The sequence below is a fragment of the Manis javanica genome, chromosome 15, assembly GCF_040802235.1.
Source record: "Manis javanica isolate MJ-LG chromosome 15, MJ_LKY, whole genome shotgun sequence".
In the NCBI taxonomy this organism is placed as follows: domain Eukaryota; kingdom Metazoa; phylum Chordata; class Mammalia; order Pholidota; family Manidae; genus Manis; species Manis javanica.
The window spans coordinates 10,503,572-10,528,458 of NC_133170.1; the positions used below are offsets into that span (position 1 = coordinate 10,503,572).

The following is a 24,887-nucleotide window of genomic DNA, read 5'->3' on the forward strand; positions in this document are numbered from 1 at the left end:
AAAGATTGGGTGACTTGCTTTTAACGCAGTTCCTGCATTTTAAAGAACAGTAGGCACACAGTGAGTAGATGCTAGGTGACCTTTCTGCACAATTTAGACAATGTCCATAACCCTGTGAAGGCAAACCCTATAGCCCCCATATTGCAGATAAAGAAACTAAAATTTCAGAAACACCTGGTACCTTGTCAGGTTCACACAGCTAGTGAATGATGGAGCCCTGATTTGAATTCAAGTGTACCTGATTTGAAAGATCCTGCTTTTTTCTAGCAGACGCCCATCCCAGGTTAGCTCGTATAACCCATGATGCTTCTAGAAAGTGTTCATTCTCTTTCCTGCATCTTCCCCTTCTGGCATAAGAAACTGATCCATAAACAATAGGAACTGAAATGCATACTTGTTAGTCTTACGATTTGTTATTAACTGTCACACAGGAAATTAGAAAAGAAACACGGAGCAGGACAAGACAAGAAAGGATATGATCAATTATTTTTTTAAATAGCCAAACAACCATTTTTGTTGAGACCAGTTTGAAAAAATGTATTTCTAAGCCTTACTAAACAAGCTATCCAGTGATTGCTTGGCTATGGTCTCCTTCCCTGGCTGACACTTCAGTACCCCACATCCCAGAGAGCTGTTCTCAGAAGATCGGCTGTAGAGTTTTGATAAGTATTTGTCAAATGTATCTAGGTGTCTTTACTGAAGATCTATTACTCCAATATGAGTTGGCAAAAAATCCACAACACTATAAAATATATATAAAGGATAAACATAACCATGTAACAGAAGTTGTGTTTCCGTACAGAACAGACTTCAGACAAATGTGAAATTGGGACATACTAAAGGGTTACATCAAGCAAGCACTGAGAAAAGAATATGGTTCTTGGGGTGGTCCAGTGATTAGCACTGAATGCATGGCTGGGCCAAAGTTTTAAGAGAAAATATCAAACTGATGGAGCTGTTAGAAGGGAAAAAGACCTGCAGAACAGAAAAGGAAGTAAGCTCCTTCTGCAAAGGGGACATCCTAAAGCTGCTTTTACTGTCCCTCAAAGGACAAGGCTCTGTTCGAGGCACAGTGAGTTTGCAGAAGAATTCAGGTGGAATAGGTACAACCCTGAAATTCTGAGCCACTTTCTAAGACCAGAAAAAATTCAGAGAAGTTAACTGGTTTTTAATTTAAATGAAGTAAACTACAGAGTTAATAAAACTGATGACGATGTGAGTAGTCCTTCAGCAGATACAGTTTCTCGAAACATACTAAAAAGATTCTTTGGAGGTTTTCCACACTGTTCTGTGCTATTTCTTAGACTCACTCCCCTAATGTACCATGGGATCTGGGTACTTCCTTCGAGGCCCTGTGCCTAGCACAGAATCTGGCACACTCAATAAATGAACATGAGGGGAAGGCAAGGGGAGGGAGGGTCTTGATAAAGCAGGAATTTGACGTGCTATTTCCTGAGGAGGCAGCGCAGGCGCCTAGCTGGTAGACTTCTCCTTTCCTTCTCCCCCTGCAAGGAAGGCTTGGTCGAGGTGGGGGTGGGGGTGGCGGGGTGAGAGGAATGTTTTAAATGAAAGGAAATAAGTTTTAATGAAAAAAACCAGTGTGACTTTTAAGTTGTATTTTTGTATTAACACAAATGAAATCCCAAATACTGATTTCAGCCACCACTCCCCAATTACCCTGGACGCTTTTTAAAATAATACAGATTGCTCTAACTGACCTCTTCTGAGCTTATCAGAATTGATTATTTAGCTGTATTGCTGCTTTTAAACACCTGACAGTTGTGACTGGAAGGTCGTCTGCACGGGTGTTTTAAACTTCCTCCCACTTTTTTCCTAATGGTCTCAGAGAACTAATTTGAAAAAGACCCTCTCATAATTAAGAGTTAAGTTCAAATGTGAGGAACGGTCTCATTTTTAAAATAATGCTAATTAATTTCAAGTGACAATGATTTTCATTCTCTCCTTTTAAAATGTGTTGATAGAAAAATTTTAGCATACATTAAAAAAAGGCAAAAAAATATTGAGCAAAGAATATTCCATCAACGAAATTAGAAATTACAATAGTATGTTGACATATTTAAATATGCTTTAAACAATTACCTAATTTCCTAAATTGAGCTGTGTCATAATGTATGTTAATCTTGAATAAATGTCCTCATTTCAGTTCCAAGAAAAGCATTAGCAATAAAGCTACCTTAAGTTGAAGAAAAGAATGTCTGAATGTTTAAACACTATTTAAGCCTGGCACTCATGCCAATTATACTTTACTTACTTCTGAAACCTTGCCGTCTCCTGCCTTAGTGCCTGCAGGGAGGGAAGACCTTTGAGTGTTTCTGGAATTACATTCTCCGACAGTTTTGGTGTGCTTATTGCCCTTACTGAGAGCATATGATAATGACTATAATGCTGTGTTAATACTGCTCAGTTTGGCTGCAGGCTAAGTGAAGGAAAGCCAGGAGTCACGACTGCATAGCTTGTAAGGTGTACCGGGGGTTTTGGTCAGTTCACACCGCGGTCCACTCACACCAGTTCATTGCCTAGCAATGGCTCTACAAGTCAAGCGCCCGCTCCTGACCCCTGGGTACAGGAAAAAAGGCAGAAACACACAAGAGCCAGTGTGTAAGAATAAATAAGGGAGAAAACAGAAAAATGATTAAAGCAAGCAAAGGTGGAGGGAGAGGGGAGGGGAGGCAGTAAGTAACAAGGAGCTCTGTCAGGGTTGTGGGGAGCCAGTGCCTTGGGAAATGCTGGGTCAGAATCCAAGGAAACACATGATAGAAGCTGGTGGAGTCTAATCTCTGTACAATTCAGGGGGAAACTGGGTGAGCACAGCATGCGTGCACACAGCGGAGGCACGCTCCCCCGCGTGACTCAGCGGCTGGCACCTCCTCGGCCCGAAGGGCACACTGAACCCACGAGCATCCACTTCCACGGTCGGGCCAACGCAGGGAATGGGAGGTCCTCCACACCGTGCGAGACCCAGGCTCCAAAGACAAAGCCAACCTCCCGGGAAGTAGCTCAGATAAGAGGAAACACTCCACTCCCAGCTCTGCTGTGGTATGAATCTGGGACAGTCATAACCTTCCCGAATCTCAATTTCTCATCTGTGGTGTTAGATCTTGGGAATGGGTGCACCTGGTCTGACTTTTAATAACTCACATTGTCAACATCCATGGCCCTGGGATATGTGGGATCCTGGAGGAGGAGGCCAGATGAATGTGAAGTGGCAGGGCCAGACCCACCTTCTCGGGAGCAGAGAACCCAACTTGGGATGCTGGGCAAACCAGATGGGATATAACGATCTCATCCCGCTGAGCACAGGCTCTGCTTACAGCGTCACAGAGACCAGGAAAATGCTTGCTACAAGCAGTTAGGAAAAAATTTCTCTATGTGCACTACATTACACCACTCTCTTTGCACCAAGCCACTGTTCTAAGTCTTTTATACAAACTAATTCATTTACTTCTTCTAATAATCCCATGAAATATAGATTTCCTTCATTTTCTGATGAGGCAAGAGGTACAGGGTGGTTAAATAACTTTTGATGGAAGTCACCCAGCTGGCAAACAGCAGATTCTGTGTATGAACCCAGCCCTATTTACTGCAGTCTGTGCTCCTATCCACCTCGCAACACTGCCTCTGACCAGGACCCTGTAGCTTGCTCTCCTGACAGGAAGATCTTGTCTTTCCAACTACTAATGTTACCCCTCCCTGAATTCCACATCTGTAAGATGGGGATAAGACCACTTCTGTCTCAGTGGAACTTAATATTTTTATGTGACAATGCCTAGCAAACATATGAAAAGATGCTCTACATCATATGTCATTGGGGAAATGCAAATTAAAACAATGAGATACTACTTCACACCTACTAGAATGGCCAACATCTGGAATATTGACAACACCAAAAGCTGGTGAGACTGTGATGCAATAGAATCTCTCATTCATTGCCAGTGAGAATGCAAAATGACCCAATCATTTTGGAAGAGAGTTTGGTGGTTTCTTACAAAACTAAATATATTCTTTCCAGAGGACCCAGAAATTGTGCTCCTTGGTATTTACCCAAGAAGTCGAAAACTTCACACAAAAATCTGAACATGGATGTTTAGAGCAGCTTTATTCAAAACTTGGAAGCAACCAAAATGTCCTTCAGTAGGTGAATGGGTAAATAAACTGTGGTGCTCCAGACACTGGAGTAGCATTTGGTGCTAAAAATAAATGGGCTGTCAAGACACGGAAGAAACAGAAATGCATATACTGAGTAAAAGACGCTCATCTGAAAAGGCTACATACTGTATGAGTCCAATCATACGACACTCAGGCAAAGACAGAACTATGGAGGCAATAAAAATACTAGTGGACACCAGGGATCAGAAGAGAGGAGGGATGAAGCGGCAGCCCACGTGGCATTTTTTGGGGTGGTATGTATGATACTAATGGTGGACACATATCATTATACATTTGTCCAAATTTAGGGAATGTGCAACACCAAAAGTGAACTGTAAAAGTATGGGCTTTGTATGGTAATGATGTGTCAATACAAGCTGATCAACTGTGAGCCATGTATCACTCTAACAGGGGATGCTGATGATGGGGGAGGCTATGCATGTGTGGGGGAAGGAGGTATATGGAGAATGTCTGTAACTTCCTCTTAGGTTTTGCTATGAACCTAAAACTACTCTAAAAAGTAAAGGTTTTAAAGAAATGCCTAACAACAGCTGGCACATTGCAGATCCTCAATAAGTGCTAATTTACTCCTTCACCTCAAGTAATTAATACCTGGACAAAGGCTACTACTATCTGCCAGCTCTCCAGGCTTATATCCAACTAAGGCCGCAGCCAGACAAACTGGCTTCCTGCACAGCCAAAAGCAGAGCGACCACAGGACCGAGTCTGCCTTTCCTCCAAAAGGCACCAAAGTAAATTACCTGGATGTGTGTGTCCCTTCGACGGACAGTACCTGGATCTAGAGATGCCTTCAGGAATTATGAACAACAGAGGGCTTCTGTGAACCCAGCAATGAAAGATCCCATTTGTGAGTTGCTATCTGGTATGTTACAACATGCCACAGGGCCTACAGTTAAGTTTGACAGAAAAAAACAAAGCCTTTGGCAAACTGCAGAACAATTTCTGGGAATATTTTAAAACTCTTTTCTGCATGTGCAGCAGAAGTGCACTATTCGGGGAGTTAAGAGAACAGAGTTCACTTTGCACTTCCACTAGCCAATAGACCTGGGGGATTCAAAACTCCCCCATGCTCAGAATGCACATGATTTGCATCTGAAAAATGAAACGCTGAAGACCAGGTTTATATCACCACCCTGATGTTTTCCTCTGGATACACTCCACTTTATTAATGTCCATAACATTTGACATCCAAAACTAAAAATGACTTTCTAAAAACAGTCTGATCAGCATAAGAGACTTATTAACTGGTGTTGATCCTGCTTTGGCTTTTTAAGTTACACTACTTTCATTAAATGTTGAATATAAAATATAAAGAATTACAAGGGAACAAATACTGTGTACTCACAACAAATTTTAAGAAGTAAATTACTAATATAATACCTCTGAAGCTCCTTTTGACTTTTCCTAACCAACTCCCTTAATGCCCATTTAGAGGTGATGTCTCCTAAATTCTGCGCATACCCTTGCCTTTTAAAAAAGTTTCATCAAATTTTAACTAAATACTATAGTATTTGGTTTGCCCAAATTTCTGAAATTCATATAAACAGAATCATATTACATGTAGTCTTTTTCAACTTGCCTTTCCTGCTCACTATGATGTTGATGCATGAATCATTGGTCCATTCGTTTCCAAAGTTGGGGAAAGGGCTGACATGCACGGATGTGGGCTGAGACTGGTTGCTTCCAGACGACATCTATTCTGATGGGGTGCTGTCCATGCTTTACAGCTTGTTCACCATTTTCAGTAATCACCCTGGTCCTATAGTAATCCACTGTATGCATAAACCACACTAGTTATGTTTTCAATGATCAATGTTTTGTTTTCTTCCTGTTTTTTTTTTTTTTGGGGGGGGATGGACCACATAACATGATCTGAACACTGGCGGTCATATGCTCTGTTGTGGGGTATGCATATTTTCAACTTTATTAAAATCAGTTTTCCTCAAAACTATGGTCATGACCCACTGTGGTTCATGTAATTTCCTAGGTTGGATTTAACTTTCTTTTTAAGTGGCAAAGAGTAGATAGAAAGGAAAAACAGAAGAGAATGTTATCGTTAGGCAGATATAATCAGTTTCTTAAACATTTGGCTTAAATTATACGTATGTATCACATGTATACACACATCAGTAAATGAATTTCTTACTGCAGTAACAGTTAAAAAGCTCAGAACTGTCTTCCAGTTGATTAATTCTCTCTTTGGCTGTGTCAAATTTATTATTAAGGCTGTTTGCTGAATTTTAAATTCCAGTTACATATTTAATTCTCAAAGTTCTATTTATTTTTCTGACTTCCTTTGTCATTTTAATATTTGTTTGCTACTTAACATTTTTAACCTTCTAATTTCTTTAAAACAAAGTTATTTTACATTCCCTGACAACTATATCTGAGATCACTGTAAATGCTTAATTCTGTTATCTATTATTTTGGCTGGTTCTATTGATAACAAAACACGATGTTTTCTTTGTCTACTTTTATAATTTTTAACTGTGAGCTAAAATTTCTTGGAATTATATATTTTTAACTCTTTGAGGTCTGGGTTGAAGAAAGATTCCTCCAGAAAGAATCTGTACCTGATTCTGCCTTGACCAACTGCTCTGGAACTACTTTACATCTATACGTGGTTTTTCTGGCACAGTTAGGTAGGTCTAAATTAGGACTGCGAGCCTGTATAAATGCTGGTTATTGGTTATGAAATACTGGATAGGCAGTTATCCTTAGAGCTGCTGAGAATTGGGAGGAGGTAGGGGAAAAGTTGTATTTGTAGTTCAAAACTACAGTATGAAAGTAGCCTTTAGGGGGTCCCAGATTTATGTGGAGACATCTTCTATCAAGCTTTTTTTCACTAACACGGGCTCTGGGCTTTGTTTCCTGTCTCCAAAGCAACAGGGGACAAAGAGAATCAAGGCTCACATTTGCTGGATTCAGAAAATGTTCTTCTAATGGGTTTGTCAGTACCTCTCTGAGTTCTCACTTTCACTTTCAGGCCAATAGTTTTTCTTGTCATTTAAAGGCACATTTTATACAATTTATCTAGCATTTTTATTTTAGTTTGTGGTGGAAGAGTAGTTTAGAGTATCTAGTCTCACATACTACCAGAAATGAAAGTTTCTTTATTATATTGAGCTTATGTTCAAGTAAATCATTAGGTCTTTCTTATGTGGGCTATGTTGAGATGTTTCTTCACTCCTGTACTTGTAAAACGGCTTTTTAGTATTTTGAATCTAAATGCCAAAATTCATATTCCAACCCATCACATTTAGCCTTTTTTGTTTCAGCCATTGTTTTAAGCCATTAAAATCATTCTGATGATTTTCAAACTTTTCCACTCACAACCTTGATTAACATGTATTCTGTATATTTATTCCAAGTTGAAAAGATGTAGAACATATCGTTCAACGTATAATTCATTATAAAACATCATCTCAGAAATAAAATGGATACATCAGAAATAAAATGGAGACATCTGGAAAGTAGCACCCAGTATGTTCACTTTTCATACAATAAAAAAATGTTGGCCTGTGCATTTTTAGAATCAATGTTTTATTACCTTTACCTGAGTATCATTTAAGGGTGATTATGAAGAATTTTTAGTACATATCCTTGAAATGTGTATTGCTATGCCTCCCTCATACACCATAAATTAGATTTGAAACATGTAAGAGTAGGTTAAAGTTAACAAGGAGGATGGCTGTGAGAACTATGATACAGAAGTAATCAATCAATCACGGTTTAAATGGTGCTGACGAGTGAAAACCTGACAGCAATAGTGAAGATCCTTCAGGGAAGGCTGAGAGTTCCTCTGAGGAGAAGACTGGTCTAGCCTTTGCTTCAGTGATTAATTTTACAAGAAGCAGCAAGATCATTCAGCATACCTGCCTCATTCCACCTTTATGAGAAAGGGATCAGCAACTAAAAACATATTAACGTTATACAGGATGACCGTATAATTTATCACTCAGGATGAAAGGTCTTATTATTATGCCAGAACACCAGGAGTGAGCCAGGACAGATCCAGTAAACAAGGGCATAGATCACCCTAACAATATACCTACATGCTTTTTTAATTAAGCAACTGCCTCAGTATCTTCTTATGCTGCCCAAACAAAGTACCCATCCATTGCCTTTTCTACTGGACAAAAATCTAAATTTATAGAATAATATGCTTAATAATGTCCTTCAACAGCCCCCCCCATATAATGTTTAATATAGTTTGTTAAAGCAAGCAATTTTATATCCTTAATTCTGAAAATTAAAGTTTTAAAGGAATTTTATCTAAAAAAATTAATTCAGTGAATTGAAATTCTCATTCCATGAATCTTTTTAAAAACTAGCTTAAATTTAAATTTTCTTGCAGTGGGACTACCTAGACACTCTGACTCCTACGTCCCCTGGGATGCACAAGTTAAAATTCGGGCATTTATAACCATTGTCTCGCTTTGGCTCCCCTGCTCACTAGCTGGCTGAAGCTCTCAAGGAACCAAGAAATCCTCTCTCGCAACTTAGAATTTGGTATTACCCCTACCCTACTTGCACCAGCTAAGAGGAAGACACTGACACAATTTAGAGTACCTTCCACTGTTTTATTTGGTCAACACAGTGTTTTTGATGTTATTAAAAGGATGGAAATCACCCAAAAATCCAGATGTATGTCTTCTATGAAAAAATCTGAAGATTTGCCAACACTTTCTCATCCACATTTCCTAAGGGCTGTACTCAGTGAGGACTGCCCACTTCAGGTAAGACTTGTACTCTCTACTTGCCTAATCACTCATTCTTTACACGCAGCCCACTTTGCCCCTTAATGCCATCTGCCTGGCCACTGTAGAGTTTGCAAACCCTGCCATAAAGCATTTGTAAATACACACACGCCATATACACAGAAGGCTAACATGTCCAAGACAAGGGCACTGTACACCCAGAGCCTCGGGCTTCTAGGAGAGCCCTGAACACCAAACCAGATCAGCCTGTTGGCTGATTGATCTGGCTCATCTCTCATTCATTTTGCTCATGAGTGTGCTGTCCCTCATCTCTGCTTTTTCTCCATGTGTTGGCCTCATTCTCTAAGACCAGCTTTTCCCACTGGGTGCTTAATTAACTTCCTGTAGTTTAAAAAAATCCCTCCAAACCTATTTTCTTATTCATCAAAGGAGTAAATTTACCTTGCAGAGTTGTGAAGATTAAGTGAACATGTGTGTAAAGGCCTCAGCACAGCGCTGCACAGATCTCCATTCAGTTCATGGTTCTCACTATTATTTAGGTCAACAAACTCCTGAGTAAAATCAACAGTGAACCAGGTTAACAAAACAACTTTGTTTCATGGGATTTATTTTTGAGTAAAAAAATGCTATAATTTACTTGCTTGTAAAGACTATGTAACAAAACTATTACATAAATAAGAAATATAAATTCAGCTGCATCATATAATCATGGAGAGAGGGCACCTGTGGCACAAAGGGACCGTCACACAGAAGTGGCCTGCAGACTTCTCAAACTCCTTCTTTGCTTCCCTGTTCTGAGGAAACAACTGTATTTCTTGTAAGGTGGCTCTACTGAAGGCACAGAAATGATTTGGGAGGGTCTTTCCCACCCCACTCAGAAAGCACAGTGGTTACTGCATTTATTTTTTAATTAAATATTTTTTTTAACCAAGGATACTGACCACTTCATCGTGTGTATGTGTGTGCTTTTTCCTTAGGCAATGACAAGGAGGTCGCTGGTTCTGCCTCTGAGGGGACCGTTGCACAGGATCATATTATGGGTGTTACAGCGTTATGACCCACCCTGCCAAAACAAGTAACAGCACCAAAACATTTAGATTTGCAGGTTAAATACCTTGTTAGGACAAACCCACTGGAGACTTTTAAAGACGTGGTATGCTTGTTTAAATTGTCTTTGCATCCTGGGGGAAGGTTACTTAGAAACCTAATCAAAAAAGTAGACCTAAGCATGAACTCTAGCTTCTCAGACTTAACATTTTAAACTACCACTCTGAATTTTGCCACTGTGAACCTGAGTTTAAGAGTCACCTTCTCCAAGAGACCCTTCCTGACTCCTTCCTTCTCCTCCAACAATTAAAAGCTGGCCACTGCTTTCTGGCACCAGACTCCTCCTGCCACACACGTCCGGCGTGGCAAGGCAGACGCCGCACGTGCTGCTGATCCGACTCCCTTACTAGCATTGTGAGAACCCCTCAAGCGGAGGGACTGTGTCTATGTTCCCATCACCTAGCACAGTACAGAGGACATGAAAGTATGCACCCATCTCTACAGCGAAGCTTCAGTGGAGAATGGTGATTAAAATCAACCGTGGTGGAGCCACCCTTCAGTTAGAATCCTAGCTCTGCCGGACTCTTCCAACCCGTGCAAGTTTGGGCAAATTATTCTGTGCCTTAGTTTTTGCATAGGTAAAATGAGGGATAAGAAAATAACCCTACAGGGTTGTTGTGAGATTTAAGTGAGGTAATACAAGTAAAGTGCTTAGGAACTGGCACATTACAAGCATTCAGATTATTATAAATAAAATCACTGTGCTTATTTAAAAATCAGCCTCCAGTTCCTCACACTCTTCGCCTTAATGCTTACTCCACCCTAACCCATGATATGCCCGTTGCCAAAAGTCAAGTCCTTATCCCACTTGACTTCCATTTCCAGCTTCACCACTGCCAGCCGCCTCTTTGGTCTTGAGGCTTCCACCTTCTCCTTTCTCACTTTCCTCTCTGGCTTCTTTTCCTGCCTGGGCCAGCGCCGGAGCTCTCTGCTGTTTGTCTTCTCACTCCGCCTGCTTCCAGCACAGGTTTATCTAGTCCCTGGTCTTCAACTACTACCACATGTGGGAAAGCAGAATGGATAATTCAATGTACTTTCATCTTCGGGGGTATAGACAATTGTTACATATGGGTTAAATTTACATTAAAATTTAGAAAAATATATATGCATGCTACTGCCTCACATTTCTTCCACAGATAATACATTCCTATCCAAAAAGTCATCTATATGAAGTCTACCACTTGCATCTACCAAATTTACTTTTTGAGCCAGTTCAGCATGTAGCTTGTGAGAATCTGTGACACTGTTCAGGCAATAACTCTGATGGTAGCAGGACTGCACGGTCCAGGGTGGATCTGGTGGGTGTCACTCAGGAAGCCCATACTTCAGAGGTGGTTACAACAGACAAATGCTTTGGGGATACCTCTGGATGGGTTTTCTTTGGAGCAATCAGCAGCTTGCTAATTAGCATGATGAATATTAGACAGGATCACATTGGTGAAATGAAAGGGTTCAAGTCTGTGGGCTTGCTAAGATGTTTTAGAGACACTCTCACTGTTGAATAACAGAGTATAAGAATCTGGTCAAGCCTGAACCCCTGATGACAACTAGAAGGTCAAGAATCTTTCCTGTGCTGTGTCTGCTCTGAGTAAATGTTCCTTGAAAGGAGTATCAGAACACTTAGAAACAAAGGTTAGAGGCTTCATCAAGCTTATAAACTAGGTTTTGTCAACCATTTTTAGGTACTTGATGCTGAATGATTTATCTAAAAAATTTGTGTATGTTCATAATTTAGTCAAAACCTGCTTTTGTTTTAAGCTGGTAGTGAGGTTGGGAGAGAGCAGGTAACTCCCACCAGCTTTAAGCTTCTACGGCAGACAGCTTTATCTACCTATTATCTCCCAAAAAACATCTAGGAGTTGGGCAAAACCAAATCAAGCGTGGAAGAATGGTCAGGATACCTGTTATATCAGACAAGGCTCAGTCCTTCTAAGACTTAACTTTGCACAGAGCATGTGAGTGATGTGTGGCCTACCATTCCCACGGGTTTGCTGTGATAATCAAATGATTTAAAAAATGTGAAAATGATCCAGAAACTACAAGGCACTATAATCATGTGCAGTATTACCACCTTTCTGACTATTAAGTTGACCCTTGAATAAAATGTGGCTAGGGTCAATGACCCTGTGCAGATGAAAATCCATGTATAACTTTTGACTACCCCAAAACTTAACTACTAATAGGCTACTATTGATTGGAAGCCTTACCAATAACCTAAACAGTCAATTAACACATATTTTGTATGTTATATATATTATATATGTTCTTACAATAAAGGTAAAGATTTTTTCAAATTATCACAAATCTCAAAAAAATTTTGTAATGTAAGTATTGAGAAAAATTCACATATAAGTGGACCCATGCAGTGCAATCCACGTTGTTCAGGGGTCAATTGTATTTTGACACCGAAGAGTGCTGGTCTTGCGGTGGTCCTGCCTGCTTCCTGGATGTTGATTTTACATATGTACCTGTTTTTAAGGCCCTCATTCTGTTGCTTCTGAATCCCCTCCCCACCAAACACACACAGACAGACAGACAGACAGACACACACACACACACACACACACACACACACACACACACACACTGATTTCTGTCTCAAATCTAAGCCATTGTGAAGTGGGAATGATATAAGCAATACTTAATTTTTATTAATATATCACCAGAAATATAATTATATTTAGTATATATATAATTAATGTAATATTAAATAAGAAATAATAGACAGGAATGAGGGAGCATGGAGGTTTTGTGAGTGGCACTACAGGTGAGGTTGGCCAGTCTGATTTTCAGATCTATAACTGTATTTAGGCCTAGTCCCAGTCATTAAGTCATTTTAAGTCACAGGAGCTTAAAAATAACTTGATTTGACCTTAGAATAGAACAAAGTGTTCCAGATTGGCTCACTCCATCAGAAGCTCAGAAGCCTCTGCATATTCAAATAGAGTCTACTGTATGTTTTTTTTCAAATAAAATGTTAGAAGAGTTCCATCTTCATTTCTGTGATAGGCCTGACACTTAGTGTTACTAATGTAATGCTATTAAATTGCGTTCATTGGGCACTGATAAGTAAGTCCTTACTTCCATGTCTTCTCTTCTGGTCCTTCATTATCAGACTCAGGTAGCTGCCTCCATTTCCCTCAGAGACAGAAGGGCCAGGCCAAGGAGTTCAGGTCTGAGCCTACTGGCAGCAGAGGGCTGCTGAATATTCTGTACCGAAGAGTGTCACAGGTCCTAGTCCCAAATCCTACCACCAGCAATGGAACCTTCCACTTTTAATCTTCAGCAACTTCTCTTCTGAAGGAGACAACAGTACAGTAATCTCTCAAGTCCTCCCCGTGTTCATACCACCACTTCTCTACACCAAGTCTACAGGTTACATTCAATGTCAGTCATCCTTAATCAAAACAACTAGTATCTGTGCCCACACTACAGTTGCCTAGTTATTTATTCTCAGTCATGACTTTTACAAGTTCAACTCCGTTGCTCTTGGCAAAATCAGAAGCATATTTGTAAAGCAAGATTCTCAATTTCTTTTTTTCCTATGAATATTTTAAGTTGTGCATGTAACTTGGTAAGTCATATTGCTTAAAAATGGTTCACCAAATTAGTGCACACTTAACTTTGTTAGCTTGCTAAATATCTGAAAGATGGAAAACAATATGAAGTCAAAATGAAACAAAATAAAACAAAAACACTCCAATGATTTAAGTGGACGACGTCCAGAAAAAATAAAATCAAAATGACCAGTTGAATGAAAGCAGCTTACTGAGAAGTCAGCCTGTTCCTTATATGGGGGAAAGGAAATAGTAAGATGGTTATGGATAAACTCCCGTACAAGCCAGTTAATTCTTCTCTGTATAATGGTTACAGATGCAACCCGTAATTTCGGCCATTTCAAAATACTTAAATCACACCCAACAGGGGTGAATCCATACAAATACCTCACCGATGCCATAATAACATAGTTGGCATGCATTCATTGGTAGTCACAATCAGTCACGAGGAAGGCCATGACATAATAAATTAGTGGAAGGAACTGTGGAGCAAACAGGATCATCAAGTCAAGGCTTCTCATCTCACCTTGAACTCTCACTGCTGAATGATTTAGGCTATTAACTGATGCTTTCTGAACTAATTTCTCTAACTGTAGATCATCTGATCTGATTATTTCCAGTAACTGTTAAGAATCAAATTACATAATGGACACAAAAGTGGTCAAAAAACTAAATAGTGTGCTACAAAAATCAAAGGTGATGAGAACCAACACTGAGGGATTAAGCTGCTGACTAGGGAAACCTTTTAGGATTCTAGGCCAGAATCACCGCCTCGGTAATCAGTGCAAAACCAGGAGAGTCCCTGTCACACAGCATCAGGATTAGGTGTATTTCACTAGGTCTGCTCTGAACACACCAGTGGGGAGGGAGACCACAGACAGTGGCTGCCGCGGTTGGACAGGAAGATTTATAGAAGACTGACTGCCTTGAAATCAAGTCCAAATTCTTCAGGGCAGCACCTAAGACTCTCACCAACTAGCCCCAGACACATTTTCAGCCCCAATTCTCGCCACTCCCAGCAATACATTTCAGATTGAGGGATTCCAGACATGGCACTTCTCCCAAAGGTGCTCTGCACCTCCCAGCTCTTGGGCTCGCCTCCACCCCAGCTGCGGCGGCCTCTTTCCCGTTCTCCAAGCACTCGCCTCACCCACACACCTCCGTCCACCAGTCCTGATTCTTTTGGTTCTTCAGTCCTTGTTTATCGTGCACTGTCTCCTTTAGGTTTCTTTGCTTCCCCAAGTGGTAAGTAAGAAGTCAATCATCCTTTTGCTATTATCTTTCCGTAATAGGGCTTTTGCAAGTTCAAGTTTTGCTTTGCTAACTAGCCTGCAAGCTTCTTGCCAGGCAGGGGCCATTTCCTATCTTTCCAATACTATCTACAGCAAGTATAAGTCCTCTGACATAACATGTACTTCACAAATGTTTGCAGAGTGAATTCGAATAAGGTGATCTCAGCATACTGTACTGGGAGACACTGAGCAGTATTCTAAGCCCCATTTAATTCCAAAGTAATCTTAACATTTCCTAATGTAAAATATAAGTAAGCAGAAATCCTTAATTCAGGACAGACAGAAAAACCATGTTTTTCATAATCAATCTTGCTATCAACAAAAAGCTAACCAAACTTTAGGATAATGTGATATCCTTTCCTCTGGGGAAAAATTATTCCCAACTTCAGCTCCTGCCATTCCCCACCCAACTTTATACATCTAACTTCAGTGATATCAAGACCACTTGCAGTTCTCCAACAGCCCGTCTTCTCCCATACATACTGTGCCTTTGTGCCTGCTGCTCTGGGGATGGGGTATCCTCCCAGAAAATGCCTTTTCATCCTCAAGTCCTTGCTCAAGAGTGAATTCTCCTCTCAAACCTTCCCTGATTTCCTCAGGCAAATGTAGAGACATCTTTCCAGAAGCACTCACTGCCAACCCCCCAGGAACCCACATCTCCATTTTATCCACTATCACATTTTAAAAGTTATTTCTTTAAATGCTTGGCCTGGATACGAAGTATCTGGGAGATAAGGCTGGTTCTTTTTGTTTTTGTATATCCAGTCCACAGGCACTCAACAGACATTGTCTGCATGGATCTATGATGAGAAAGGTCCCACCCAATCTACCAGCATTTAACTACAAATAGGGAACCTCCTATTGGGTTCAGGATAAGTGCTCACCCGTCTCCAGACAAGCTTGGGGTGCACCCCCGGCAGTTTTCACTGCATCTGAGTACTGTCCCCACTGGAACATTACCTCCTATGAACAGGGTTCCAGGCTGGCCCATTAAGCCCTATTCTACTTGGAAGAGATAAAATATAGTTAAAACTGCTAGTGGTTTTAGGACTGTCAGAGCTAGAAAACATAATATTTGGAAAAGTTTCCTGTCTGTTTTTTAGACTTCTGTGGGCTAGACTAAAATCTCAGCCCTCCTTATTAGTGTAAATACCTTTGGAAAAAGATAATTCAAGTTCCAAACCACCCCGGACTTTTATAGCACTCATACTTTATATGAGAGGCTTCCTTTAAACAGTATTCTCTTTGTAGATGAGCCACAGAATTCTCACGTGCCAGCTGGGCTTTCCTCCTCTGGTTTTCTTTGTTTCTACCTTCTCCACTTCTATGGTCAAGAAAAATCAGCTTAATATTAGCCCAAATAAAACACAATAAACAAGTCTTTTGGAGGAAACACTCATGCGCTCCACTGATGTATATGCTCCTACCTCGGCTGGGCCTGCACCACTGCTGAGCTCTCCCTCCCTTCTCCCTGGAGCCCCCATTCCCTGAGCCCCCAGGGGCGACCTGCCCCAGTGCTTCTCTCCTTTGCTCAAACCCCAACCTCACAGCTCTGTGCTTTGACTTACAAATAACCCTCACCCCTCATTTCATAGAGAAAATTAATGGCAACTGGACATGAATTCCCTCTCTAGGCAACAATCTTAACTCCAGTGTTTAAACGGAGGACCTCGCCATCGGGCAGTCTGCCTCACAGACTATCCTAAGTGAATCCCATGACACGTTGTAAGGAAGGGAGTATCGTACCCGGCTGACTGATGGGTGAGCAACTGAGAATGAAAGGGACAAAAGAACAGGTCTGTAGTCCCATGACTACTAAATGACAAAACAAATAGAATCTGGTTCTCTCGCTGCTGAGTTCACACTTCCTGGCACCACATCTGTTTCAGGACAGCCCCACCATATTTTCTCAGTTTTCCTTCACATGTGCCATGGTCTAGCCATACTGGCCAACTGAATCTACCCAAGCACTGTACAAATAAATTTGCCTTTGCCTTTTTAGAAAAACAAATGCTATCTTTTTCTGGCTATAAAATACATGCTCACTATAGAAAGTTCTGGAAAACATAGAAAGATGAAAGGGTACTGTCTCCTCTATCTGGCGTGTTCTTTCTCGAGACAGATGCAAAGTTGGCCCTTTCACCTCTAAGATCTCTACTCGAATATGCTTTCTTGAGTAAGGACTTCCTACCCATTTCAATATCAAGTAACACCTCCATTCCAACCGCTTGCATTTTGGTACCTCTACCCTTGTGTATTTTTTTTCTCTCCAAAGCATTTATCATCATATAAAGAATGTCAAATTACTCATTCACTTATTATCTAACTTCCTCCAGCAGAGTGTGCTTTACAAGACAGCAGGTTGTCTCCTTTGTTCTCTGCTACAGTTCTATGCATGGAAAGGCATGCAGTTTATTTCTGAATGAATAAATGAATGAACAAAGAAACAGTGGTGACAAGGAAGCCAAGAAGAAGTTTCAAGACAGAGGGAAATTGCAAACAGTACAAACACAAAAAGCTTAGGTTATATTAGGGGTGAAAAGTTTCCACTGACTTTGGCAATTAAGATATTGGTGTCTGTGGCAAGAAATGTTTCTAAGAAATGGTACCTGGCTGGGGACTGAGCTAGCAGTTGATGCAGAAGTACTAAGCATAGACAACTCCTTTAGGAAGTTAGGTGAGGAAGTGACAGCTAGAAGGAACAGACTTGAACATATTCTCTCCAGGCTGAGGGTAAGGAGCCAAGGGAAGGTGAGGTTGAAATTCAGCAGAGACAGTATTACCCAGAGGAAAGGCCCTGGGATAGCAGAAGCCAGCCTGCACGGGCTGCGGAGGCTTCTCCACATGAACAAGCAAAGCTCCTCACAAGCGCTTGGATGATCTACGCTACCAGTGCTCTTGCCAACTCAGGTGCTCCTCAGGCCACCAGCCCGGACAGACTGTGGAGAGGTTAGTTAGCACTTGTCCTCTCCAAAGAGCGCTGAGGCCTTTGAGGTTCCCAGTTCAGACGCAAGGACTACATAGAGCCGACTAGAGCTGCATATGGGGGAAAGGCACTTACCCTTCACTAAGACATTTCATATACATTCATTTCCACATATGGATACATACAAACATCTCTTTTTTTCCAAAACAGCCCTTAGTGATAAATCAGTAGCCCCACTTAAAGATCACGAAACTTGAGGCTGGGTGAGCTTCATAACTTCTCCAAGACTACCCAGGTCCAGCCAGGCTTTTAACTGAAGTGAGCACTCTTTCCACATAACATATGGCATTACTCAGTACAATAGAGAGACATCATTAAGACTAGCAAAATTAAAAAGGAGCATATGATTTAGGTTTGGAGATTTTCAAAGAGAGAAAACAGCAAAATAGTTGTCAGTAAAAGGAGAGATAACTAAACTTGTAAAGAGGTATGTTGTGTATGTCCACTCACCACTGGACTTTATTATCATATATAGAGCAAATAATATAAAGAGAAAGAATAAGAAGGAATGGTTGAGTAGAAAGATTTCCATAAGGGTACAGTAAGGAAATTAGAAGTTTTATTAAACATGACAAAAATATATTCATTACCAAATATTGGACTGAGTTGCTTTTCTTTTAGTTTGTGTTATCCAGCTTTGAGAATCAACTGATACAATAAAAAGAGGTGCAACAGACAACTGCTTTTCTACAAAGAGGCAAAGGCAATTCAGTGGAGAAAGAACAGTCTTTTTAACAAATTGTGCTGAACAATTATATTTCCATATGCTGAAAATGAACTATAATCCATAACGCATCCAATATAAAAAAATTAATTCAACGGGCCAAACACCTTAACAGATACCTTGCCAAAGATAAAGAGATGGCAAATAAGCATATGAAATGATGCCCCATATCATGTATCATCATAGAAATGCAAATTAAAAGAACAATGAGATACCACCACAACTTATTAAAATGGCCAAAATCCAAAACATTAGCAACACCAAATACTGACAAGCATGTATAGCAACAGAACTGTCATTCAATGCTGGTGAGAACACAAAATGGTACAGTGACTTTGGAAGACAGTTCGGCAGTTTCTTACAAATTAAATGTACCCTTACAAAACAATGCAGCAATTGCACTCTTTGGCATTTACTCAAACTTACCTCCACACAAAAACCTGCACATGGATGTTTACTGCAGCTTTATTCGTAACTGGCAGCCAAAACTCAGAAGCAAACAAGATGCCCTTCTATAGGTGAATGGGTAAATGAATTGTGGTACGTACAGACAATGGAATATTATTTAGGGTTAAAAACAAACTATCAAGCAGTGAAAACGTGGAGTAAACATAAATGCATAATACTAAGTGAAAAGACAATCTCAAAAAGCTACACACTGTATGATTCCAACCATATAAAACTACAGAGATAGTAAAAAGATTAGTGGTTGTCAGGGGTCAGAAGAGAGGAAGGGATGAACAGGCAGAGCACAGGGGATTTTTTGGGCTGTACGACTACTCTGTATGACATACTGGTGGATATGAGTCATTATATAGTTATCCAAACACATAGAACTTATAACACCAAGAGTGAACCCTAATGTAAACCATGGACTCTGGATAATCATGATGTGTCAATACAGGTTAATCAATTGCAACAAATGCACCACCTCTGGTGGGGAATGCTGATAATGGTAGATACTATGCATGTGTGGGGTCAGGGGGCATATGGAAAATCTCTGTATCTTCTGCTCAATTTTGCTGTGATTCTAAATTGCTCTAAAAAATAAATTATATTTTTTAAATACTCACTTAAAATGGATCATAGGCTTAAACGTAAAACCAGAACTATTAAACTTCTAGAATTAAGCACAGGAGAAAAATCTTTGGGACCGTGGGTTACATGAAGATTGCTTAAACAGTACACCAAAAGCAAAATGTATAAGAGAACAAAGTCATAAATTAGACTTCAAAAAAATTAAAAACTTCTCTTCAAAAGTCACTGTGAAAGGAATGAAGGGATAAGCCACAAACTAGAAGAAAATCTTTGCAAAGCATGTAGTTGATGAAGGGTTTACCTAAAATACAGAAAAACTCTCAAAAAATTCAACATTAAGAAAATAATCAGTCCCCTAAAGACATGGGCAAAAGACATGAACAGACACTTCACCAAATAAGATATAAAGACACCAAAAAATACATAAAAAGATTGTAACATCATTGTCATTCGGGAAATGTAAATCGAAGTCACAGTGAAGTATCACTAATGACTCAAATTAAAAAGACTGACCATACTAAGTGTTGATGAGGATGTGGAGGAATTAGAATGTTTATACACTGCTGGTAGAAACAAAAAACAGTATACTCACTTTGGAAAGCAATTTGGCAGTTTCTGAAAAAGCTAAACATATGCCTACCATGATCCAGCCATTCCTCTCCCAGGCATTTGTCCAAGATAAATGAAACTATGTCCATAACAGAGACTGTGCCAATGTTCATAGCAGTTTTATTTGTAATAGCCATAAGTTAGAAACAGCCCAAATGTCTATCAACAGGCAAATATGTAAATAAATTGTATATCCATTCAATGGAATTTTATTCAGCAATGAGAAGGAATGAACTACTGCTACACACACCGACATGCCTGAACCTCTGAATCATTATTCTGAGAGAAAGAAGCCAGACCAAAAAAGAGTGCATACTACATGGTTCCCTTACTTTAAAATTTTGCAAAATGCAAACTACTCTATGGAGACAGAAGGCAAAGATGTGGTTTGTGGGGAGGGGATGGTGGCAAGTGAAGGGATTAAAGGGGAATGGGGAAATTTTGGAAGGATGATGGATATGTTCATTATCTTGACTGTGGTGATGATTTCATATTTATATACATAAGCTTATCATATTGTATACTTAAACGTGTGCAGTTTTTTCATGTGAACTATATCTCAAAAAAGCTATTTAAAAAAGAAATATAAGGGAAGGATGGCATTAACATAAAAAGAAAATAAGAAAAATACAGCACAAATAAGCTGCTTTAGGTTTCCTGACATCTAATGGCATTACCTATCAGTACTTGCTTTAGAAATGACCAAATTTTACCTTAAACATTGCAAAATATTCCCAAACTATCTTCCAATAGTATTCTACAATAGGGTTTCAGAGGTTAAAATTTATTCAAATATTTTAAGCAAAAATAAGGGTAAGATCTTATCTGTCCAATACTTAGCCATTAAAAGAACCCTAATTTTTTCAATATATGTACTTACATCTAGAAAACTTTTAATTTTAAGTTGTTTTCCAATAATAATATTACTATAATTAAAGGTAAACATGAGTTAGCAATCAGAAGCCAATGACAGTTAGCAAGAGTGGCAAAATACATCACCCACATGAATTAAATCTAGTGGAAAGTTATCATAACTCTCCTCTTGTTACAACCTGGATTTATATCTGATTTCTTATCAAAACAAGGAGTTAAACAATATGATAGTGAGTAAGAAAATAATTTTTTTGAGGCATAAAACTTGCACAGCACTGGAGTTATTTGTAATTGGGTTTGTGATAAATCTGACTGTGATGAAAAAAAATTGCCAATAATAAGTCTTCTAAATCTTATAACAAGGCTGTGAAATAAATAGGTAATAAATATTATTGGTGCTAACAAGCTCCAGGCACTTGTTCAAGGTCACCCAAAGTAATTAGTAAGCATGTATACATGAGGGAAAAAAATAACAAGGGCTCCCAACCATAACATTCTTTTCCACAGTGGTGGCTACTAGACATGCAAATGTCCTGGGGGCACAGAGCCTACCATAAAGGCAAAGCACGGGGTACACCTCTCTGGCCCCACTCCCCATGTCATACAAGTAAATGCAGGTCTAAAAAAGCCCGAAGGTAAGGTAAAGGATCTAGCTAGATAGGGCATCTCTATCTTGCTCAGCCTTCCAAACTAGAAAATAAAGGGTGGGGAGATGAGGGAACAACAGGAACAATTTTCTTGGGTGAAACAAATGCATGAAAAGCTTGAGGTTGCTTTTCATGATTTTGACCAGGTGAAGTACTCACTCCTCTTTTGGGAGAGAATAGTGCAGAGCTTGGCACGTCACAGGAGCTTAAAAATACTGCTTTAATCCTACCGCTCTCCCAACCCTGCTTCTGGCTGGCAAAAACTTAACATCCGCACCACTCAGATGTATAACATTTGGGGAAACCCAGAGGTTGAGTGCAAAGAAAGATCCTGAAAGGACTAGAATCAACTCCCAAGTTCCCTGTATACTTAGTGACCTACAAGATACGAAACTAGACACAAACTGGAATTATACTCTCAGAGTGTGAGAGAAAATGCTCAAAGGAACTTAAGACCTAAAAAATAAGTCAAAAGTAAATGTGGGTGATTATGTCAGAAGTAGAGACTACAAACAATAATATGGATGTAAGTACTTCAGAGTTACAGTGCATCAAACTACTATTTTGTAAAGAGCAATCACATGACAAAAATACTCAAACAAAACTTTTAAGCCTTTCTTGGCCTTGGAAAGTCATGAGACTTTGCTGGCTGAAACGGAGAATGCTTCAGTGAGAGAGGGAAAAAGAACTTCCAGACCTCTAGGTGGCCCCCATTTTTAAACAACTACTCCTCTAAGGTAAGGAAATGGTCAAATAATATCCAATTATTTATGCAAGTCACACCAACAGCTGGACAATACTAAACATCCTTAAAACTACAACTCTCATTTTCATACTAGTTTTCCCTACCTTCCTTTGAAGTCTAGCACTAAGCAGTCAGCTGCTGACTAATGGGTTATCGTATGACATGTGTAAAACAGTGTGACAGTCAAGTAAGATTTTTTTTCTGTCAGTAATCCTGTGCTGATGAAAAAAAAGCATAATTACTTTAATGATGTACTTAGAAAAAGGATTATCTACAATAGAAAATCACAAGGGTAACACTAATTAAAAGGTGTCTCAATTTATTATTATGAATTTTCTGCAGAGCCCACATGCATTCATTTTATCTGATATTGTAAAGGTTTTAATATTATACATAAAACCAGCAAAGAAGGAAGAGAGAAGAGTGCCAGAAGGGCTCTTCTGTTATGAAAAGCAGATTTAACAGTGGTAAAGAAGACAATCAAAATACAAATACAAAACTGCTAACACTATCTTATCCATTATAAAAATAACTTTATTCAACACCTACTATACATAACAGGCACTGGGGACAGACTGGGGAATAAACAAGATATTATTCCCTTTAGGGTAAGACAGAAACAATAAAACAATTAAATGACATATAATTCTAAATCGTGGTAAATATTAAGAAGGAAAAGATGATTGTGCTATGAGGGAGAAAACAAAGGGTTTCTAAGATGATGATAAGGGCGGCTGTCTCAGAAAAGGCCTTTATAAGGAGGATATTTGAACCTACATCCAAGAGTAAGAAATTACTCAAGGAGATGGTCCTAAAACAGAGACCAACAGCTTAAAGAACAAACCCAGAGATGACTCTGCTGAAAAATGGACAAAGTGGATGGCAAGAGATGAATATGGGAGGCAGGGGCCAAAACACACAGGACTTTGTAGGCATGGTGAGGATTTTATATTTTATCCCAAGTATAAATGTGTTTCCTAGAGTTTTGAAGACTAAATGGCAAGTGGCATTTTTTTCTTTTTTAGGCTATTGGTGGGCAAAGGGCCTGGAAGGGGTATAGAGTGGGTGCAGGAGGACTCTGCAATGGGAAGAGAGAATGGTGGCTGGACGGGGGATGTAGCATAGAGAAGACTGAAAATCAGAAAGGTTTGAAAGAAATTTTGCCAGAAAGGTGGACATGACTTTGTGACAAACTGGCTGGGTGGAGGTGAAAGAGTGAAAGAATACCAGGGAGAGAGGAGAAGAGACTCTACAGCCTTCTGGCCTGAGGCGAGATGGAGAACCAAGGAGGAACAGTTTGAAAGGCTGAGTAAAAGCTCAGGTCTGGAGAAATCTGAGATGATGCCATTTATTGGCTAAGATGTGCCAGGCATGGTGTCAGATGTTCTACTTATCACAACATCCCCTTTTCGTAGTAGTATGCCAGTTTGACAGGAAGCTAACTGTAGATCACAGAGGTTTAAGAAGCCTGGCCAAGCTTATTCAGCTCCGGGTGACAAAATCACATTTACCACTGAAGTCTGGCTGGCTATCTTCGGGGTGAGCATTCTTTCCACTAAGCAGAGCTCTTAGAAACTATCTTTTCACTTTGAATTGTGCAATCTCTTTGGGGTGGCAGCAAGCTAGCACTCAAGGAGAGTACACAGATGATACATTATTGCTTAAATTCAAATCCTCACAGTACTGACACATGTTGTTTTCCTATCCCACTCCATCCCCACTCCACTTCTACCTGCAAAGAGTTCTGCAATGTTTTGAACACTAGCAAGATATCCAGGGCCCTAATGTTTTACAATAAATAAGCAAAGCCATGATGCCAGGAACCAGCCATAATGAAAAGAGCAACAATAACCAGCAGCAAACAGTATTTTTACTCTCAGGTCATTATAGATATTAACATAAGACAGATCAATTAAGTAAGAAACTCTGAAAAACTAATCATTTCTCAAAATTACCAAGGCATTCAAGTCCAAAATTAATGCAAGCCACCCAGTAAGAAGACTACAGAAGCCAAGCACTGAGATACACATTAAAAAATCAAAACCCATAAAAAAGTTAGGCAGAAAGAAATGATACCACAGGTACACAGAATCTGAAGTCTACACTTTCCAGATATCTCAACCAAATGCCAAATTCAGTAAACATGCACCCTAAAAACTCAAAACATTTTCTTTTTTTTACCTGCTTTTCCCTGTAGGAACTTGACACTTCAGCAAACTGAAATGATTTTCCTATTTAAACAATCCCATCTCTGGGCTCTCTGATGTTCTCAGCTACTGAAGCCCCTGAATGAGGCTTGATCAATGAACCTTAGAAAGAACTCAATGTATTACCAGCAATTGTGTCTGTTTTTGGGAGTACCAGCTTGAGACTCTTAAATGGAGAGAAAATGAGACAGGG

General features: G+C 39.7%; 2 protein-coding genes across 5 annotated transcripts in view; one reads left to right on the forward strand and one right to left on the reverse strand.

Moving 5' to 3' along the window:
- The window catches only part of RASSF8 (Ras association domain family member 8), a 102,493-nt gene that overhangs the window by 75,951 nt on the left and 1,655 nt on the right, over positions 1 to 24,887 (reverse strand). For 3 of the 4 annotated variants that reach the window (XM_017645332.3, XM_017645329.3, XM_017645330.3), the window contains exons 1-2: positions 9,851 to 9,979; positions 9,351 to 9,460 (exon numbers count right to left, since the gene is read on the reverse strand). The exons of the other annotated variant lie outside the window; for it this stretch is intronic. The gene's annotated coding sequence lies outside the window, so the exon portion shown is untranslated. Of the gene's footprint in view, positions 1 to 9,350; positions 9,461 to 9,850; positions 9,980 to 24,887 lie in introns of those variants that run through there. 4 annotated transcript variants of the gene reach the window in all.
- The window catches only part of LOC140846592 (uncharacterized), a 48,876-nt gene continuing 38,611 nt past the window's right edge, over positions 14,623 to 24,887 (forward strand). The window contains exon 1 of the mRNA XM_073223546.1: positions 14,623 to 14,818. Coding sequence (XP_073079647.1) covers positions 14,623 to 14,818 — 196 coding nt within the window. The remainder of the gene's footprint in view (positions 14,819 to 24,887) is intronic.